We start from the raw sequence: 6,143 nt of genomic DNA, 5'->3' as shown, positions 1-6,143 counted from the left end.
TGCCTCAGGCGCTAGACTGGCTCTGATTGAGGCAGAGCGACGCCCCAGATGGGTAGAGCATCGCCCCCTGGTGGGCATGCCGGGTGGATCCCGGTCGGGCGCATGCAGGAGTCTGGCTGACTGCCTCCCTGTTTCCATCTTCGGAAAAATACACACACACACACACACAAAAATTTACATAATTTTCATCTAAATAAAGGTGTTTTTTTTTGTAACTTTTAACTGTCTTCTTTTATTTCCTTTTAATGCCTTCACTTCCACTGGATTATTATGTTAAATATATAGGTCAAAAGTCCTGTTGAATAAGCATGCTTGTTTACTGCTAGATAAGCTATCAAATAATTTCATTTATTTATATATTGTCATAATAAAATTAAAAAACTAAAGTGAAAAAAAATTTATCTTTTGCTGAAGCTTCAAAATCTGTTCTCAAGTGAAGAGAAATAGTAAAAAATAAAAATAAATTTAAAAGTACAGAAACAAACACCCCCTCCTTATAATTACAAAAACCTTAAATCCCAGCTCTGAGAAACTGAGCAGGTACTTAAGTAATATAGTATTGTTATTCTGTGGTAAACACTCTTCTAAGTGGATTATCTAACCTCTGATTGTATCAAATTTTTTACTGAGGCAGATCTTATTACTTATCCCTATTTTACAGCTGAGCAAACTGAGATGACTAGAAGTTAAGTAACTCCCTCCAGGAATAAAACTAGTAAGTGGCACAGCCAGGATTCAAATTCAAACCATCTGGTGCCACATCGTTTACTATTCTATGTATTGTCTGTGGACCGAAGCATTCCCACCACCTGGGAGCTTAGGAATGAAGACTCAGGTTCACTCCAGGGTTACCAAGTCAGACCCAGGATAGCTCATGTTAAGTCTGAGAAGCACTGCTTCTGCTAACTTTGCAACAGACTCAGCTAGGTTTTCTGCCCCTTAGTTCTGAATCTTGTAGGTAAGTTTGAGGTAATTATTCAGAAATTAGTAATTAAAAATTTATTATGGAAGTGAAAAACTTGGTTCTTCTTTTCCTATTAGTTTTTTTTGTTTGTTTCTTTTTTATACTAGTAATTCTACTATGGCTTAAAACCATTCATAAGTGATATTTATAGGGTTAAAATATACAAACATAATAAAATCTAATATGCATACTTTCCAAAAGAAAAGAACAGTGAGATCATGGTTGAAGGCTCTGGAGGTATTTCTATTATTTTCTTCTACCCACCCAACTATCGTTAAGTATACAAGTTTCCACATTGGCTTTCTCTCCATTTTTTGAATACACAGCTTTCATTCATTGAACAAATTACTCTTTTGAGTACATACTGTATAAGAATGCTAACTGTTCATATTTTGTTTAAATCTGCCCTCTACCCCTTTCGTTCTCTAAATTTTAAGTTTTAAGCTTCTCAAGGCTGAGCCAAGGATTAGCCTGGAGATTGCTGGTAGTGAAAAAAAATCTAGAACTGTGCTATGTAGTATAGTAGCCATTTGCTTAATGTAGCTTTTAAATTTTAAATTAACTCAAATTAAATAAAACTTAAAATTCAATTCTTTAGTCACCCACCAAGCTACATTTCAAGTGCTCAATATCCTCATGGCTACTATGTAGGACAATGCAAACAACCAGAAAGAATGAGATACCGTATTTCCCCATGTATAAGACGCATATTAATTTTGGGGCCCGAAATTTGGAAAAAGAAAGTATTACATAAAGTTATTGAACTCAAGTTTTATTCATTATAAAATTCATACAACTCCTCATCACTGTCAAAACTCCCATCCATTAGCTTGTCCTCATCTGTCACTGTCTTCATATATTGCCTTGACCTCAGTTCCATCTATGGCATTTGAAATGCCACACTTCTTAAATGACTTGACAATGATCTCAATATTGATATCATCCCAGGATCTTTTTACCCAGGTACAATAAGCACAAAGACAACAAGCAGGGAAAAGCGGGAAATGCAAGTAAAAAATTCTACAACCACTTTGTAAGACTCACCCAGTTTTTAAACCCCAAGGTTTTTGGAAAAAGTTGCATCTTATACATGGGAAAATACGGTAATTACTCAAGCGAGGGGCTAGGGAGTTAAATGAAGTTAGAGAGGTCAGTGGTTTATTTATGAATGACTATAATACATGAGAACTACTTTTTAAAAAATATTTTACTGAGGCTTTGTACTGATTCATAGGGTCCTTTTTCTTTTATTCTTACTAGAATTTTACTAAATTTTACTTTGACCTTGATATAATACACATCTTTTTAGGATTTATTTGTTATTCTTGTACTTTTTTATGTGTTCTTTGTTGCTAAGGTAACAATTTTAAAACAGTCAGTCATTACTACTCTTATGCTATTGCTACCCAAAGTTAAAACACCAAAATTATTTCAAGATAGCTGTTATAGTCTAATGAGGAGAAATGCAAATTATCTTAGCTTCTATGATGAGTTTTATTTTCCCAGTATCAATTTTATCTTAAGTTGGTCAACAGCACGCTGCACCTCAGTGATCTGGATTATAAGGTAATTCTGTGTGAGATATATTAAAATGTCTACTAAGGATGACATCTATACATTTTTATTTGTAACTGCCTTGCTAACATAAACTATAATGTGATAATAGATACCAAAAGAGCAAATCATGAAAATGACCTATTCCATAAAATAAACTTAATGCTTTGGAGTAAATTACTATTAATCTGCTGATTTCTTCACTTTTAGGGACAGCTTCCTCTTTTGTTCTAATATCATCATTCATGTATTATAAAAATAAATAGGGGCCTGACCAGGTGGTGGCACAGTGGATAGAGCGTCGGACTGGAATGCAGAGGACTCAGGTTCGAGACCCCAAGGTTGCCAGCTTGAGAACAGGCTCATCTGGTTTGAGCAAAAAAATAAGCTCACCAGCTTGGACCCAAGGTCGCTGGCTCAAGCAAGGGGTTACTCAGTCTGCTGAAGGCCCACAGTTAAGGCACATATGAAAAAGCAATCAATGAACAACTAAAGTGTCGCAACGAGAAACTGATGATTGATACTTCTCATCTCTCTCTGTTCCTGTCTGTCTGTCCCTGTTTATCTCTCTCTCTATCTCTGTAAAAAAAAAAAAAAGGTATTTATACAAGTACCATTAAATTAGTACCACAAATACTAATAACTATTAATATGAAAGGAATATGCTGGGTTTAAGATATTAGCAAGGCTTTAGAAATTGACATAAGGCTTTATAAACTGAATGAGATTAGAACTAATCTAAAATATTTAATAATAAAATAGTATATTTTATATAAAAAACTTATTTAATACAAGAAAGCTTATTTAATATAAGAAGGTTTTTTGGTTACTTTTGTTCAAAAAGTATATGAAATATAATGTCAAAAAATTATTTAAAATTTTAAGCTGCCTTTGTGAAAAAATTGTATATTTAACTTGATAAAATAATAAGACAAGTGTCAGATATGCTAAAAAAAAAAAGTATCAGCTAATATGGAGAAAGCAATATTTAAGCCTATTTGGATTTTGCATTTTAAATTTATCTACAACAGTAAACTCATAGAAACAGAGAACACTGGTGGTTGCCAAGGGTGGGTGGGTAGATGAAGAGGCCAAAAGGTACAAATTTTTAGATATAAGATAAGTTCTAGGGATGTAATGTATAGCATGGTGACTATAGTTAATAATACTGTATTGTATATTTGAAAGTTGCTAAGAGAGTAGGTCTAAAAAGCTCTCATTACAAGAAAAAGATGGAACTGAGGTGATAGATGTTAACTAGACTTATTGTGGTAATCATTTCACAATATATACATATATCACGTTATACACCTTAAATCAATACAATACTATATGTCAATTATATCTCAATAAAACTGGGAAAATATAAATGAGAAAACTTTTAATATTTTATCATGTCTAAAGTTAACTCTATACTCTTAAACATGATTAATATATTATAGAAACTTTTTTTGGATAAGTGGGATCCATCAACAAAAATTAAACAGATATGGCCTTGAGATATTGTTTAAGTAAACGGTGGAATTATGCAATCAAAAAATAACCTTCATGTCTCTGATTTTTTAATATTCAAGACTAAAAAAATAGACAAAATTTTATATAATTTAGTAATTTCTTTCAAAAATCAATAATTTTAGATACCCTGAATATTATTAACCTCCTCACACATAAAAAGGGGATTGTAGTAAATATGGTTTGTCCCCCACTGCATTTCATCATGTGTTCATCTCATCTCTTTCCCACAGAACCAGAGAAAGTGACCCTGTCCTCAGGTAGAGTTCCTCATTGGTCTAAGTCAGCACATAGCATTCCTTGGTAACTTAACAGTCCATGGTAGGCCTGGTTGATCCCCAACCAAGGTAAAGGGCCAGTGGCTCAGTGAGTAGAGTGTCAGCCAGGCATATGGACATCCTGGGTTTGATTCCCAGTCATACACAGGAGAAGTGACCATCTGCTTCTTCCCCCTACCTCTCCTCTGTCTCTCCCTCTTTCTTTCCTGCAGCCAGAGGCTCGATTGGTTCAAGCATGGCCCCAGGCACTGAGGATGACTCAGTTTGTCCAAGCGCATTGGCCTCAGGTGCTAAAAATAGCTCAGCACTGAAGCATCAGCCTAAGATGGGATTGCTGGGTTGATCCTGGTTGGGGCACATGCAGGAGTCTGTCTCACTATCTACCCTTCCCCCACTAAAAAAAGGGGGAGAGTTTTACATATTCCATATGTCTGGAAGAGGCTGTTTCTTGGTTTAGGAATATAGCCCTACTTGCAATTGGCACCTCTATTGCTACCATGAGGGAAAGCAGTTCTATAATAAACCAATCCCTGAAAATAATGAAGCAATACCAGAACCACCTAGGCCCTTAAAGACAGCATTAAGCTGCTGATTTTATCTCCTCAGCATCATGAATTTTCTTATCCTAAGTTAAGTGAAGTTTTGTTTTATCTGTAGTCCAAAGCATCCTAAATAGATAAAACTAACAAGTATAAAGCAAATATTTTGAATAGAACTTCTTCAATAAAATGTGAACACATTTAGTAAGCACCTTAGAGTCTGTGATGTTTGCCATATTCTTTGGTCTCATCTTGACCTCCCTGGCTTCAAGTTGCATAAGAAGATTTTATAGTAGAGTTCTAAATCTTCTTGAAGTTTTATTAAAATCTCCTCCAATGATGCTGTGACTTTCTTTATTTTAAAGTAATTTTTTTCTTCCAACTATCACAGTCTATAAAAAAACAAAGGTCATACAGGGGTCCTCAGGTTCCAACACAATTCCATTCCTATGACACTGATGTAACCTGAATTTTTGTGTAAATTGATACACACCTTGCCTAACACAAATGGAACAATTGAACTTTTAACAATCCAAAATGGCATAGGTATGCGTACCAGGGGATGCCAGCTGCCTCACTCATATGCCGCATTACTGCGTATTCTTCCACTGCGCTCAACCAACCTAATTCACCAAATGTATTCCATAAGTATGACATTAACGGCGTAAACTGAAACACTCACATCTCAATTTCTTTAAGTTGTTATGAGAGTGAGCGTCATAAACTTGAAACGTCATATGTTGAGACTGTTGTAACCCAAGGATCCCTTGTAGTTTGAGTCTGACTAAAGAATTAAACTTTTAAACCTAAAAAGGATTTGAAAAGATCAACAAAATTGACAAACCCTTGGCAAGACTCACCAAGGAAAAAAGAGAAAGGAGTCATATAAACAAAATTCAAAATGAAAGAGGAGAAATCACCACAGACATCATAGATATACAAAGAATTATTGTAGAATATTACAAAAAACTATATGCCACCAAATTCAACAATCTAGAAGAAATGGATAAATTCCTAGAACAATACAATCTTCCTAGACTGAGTCATGAAGAAGCAGAAAGCCTAAACAGGCCAATTAGTAGAGAGGAAATAGAAAAAACTATTAAAAACCTCCCCAAAATAAAAGTCCAGGCCCAGATGGTTATACTAGTGAATTCTATCAAACATTCAAAGAAGACTTGGTTCCTATTCTACTCAAAGTCTTCCAAAAAATTGAAGAAGAAGCAATACTTCCAAACACATTTTATGAGGCCAACATAACCCTCATACTGAAACCTGGCAAGGACGGCACAGAAA

At 34.8% G+C, this 6,143-nt stretch overlaps 1 protein-coding gene across 1 annotated transcript in view; it reads right to left on the bottom strand.

Moving 5' to 3' along the window:
- Positions 1-2,414: 2,414 nt before the first annotated feature.
- SPATA1 (spermatogenesis associated 1) overlaps positions 2,415-6,143 on the bottom strand; it is a 29,974-nt gene continuing 26,245 nt past the window's right edge. Inside the window, 5 exon segments of the mRNA XM_066372667.1 lie at positions 2,415-2,482; positions 2,485-2,536; positions 5,060-5,133; positions 5,136-5,229; positions 5,442-5,470. Coding sequence (XP_066228764.1) covers positions 2,415-2,482; positions 2,485-2,536; positions 5,060-5,133; positions 5,136-5,229; positions 5,442-5,470 — 317 coding nt within the window.

Source organism: Saccopteryx leptura, chromosome 3 (assembly GCF_036850995.1).
Source record: "Saccopteryx leptura isolate mSacLep1 chromosome 3, mSacLep1_pri_phased_curated, whole genome shotgun sequence".
NCBI lineage: Eukaryota > Metazoa > Chordata > Mammalia > Chiroptera > Emballonuridae > Saccopteryx > Saccopteryx leptura.
This window is presented reverse-complemented; position numbering and strand designations above follow the sequence as displayed.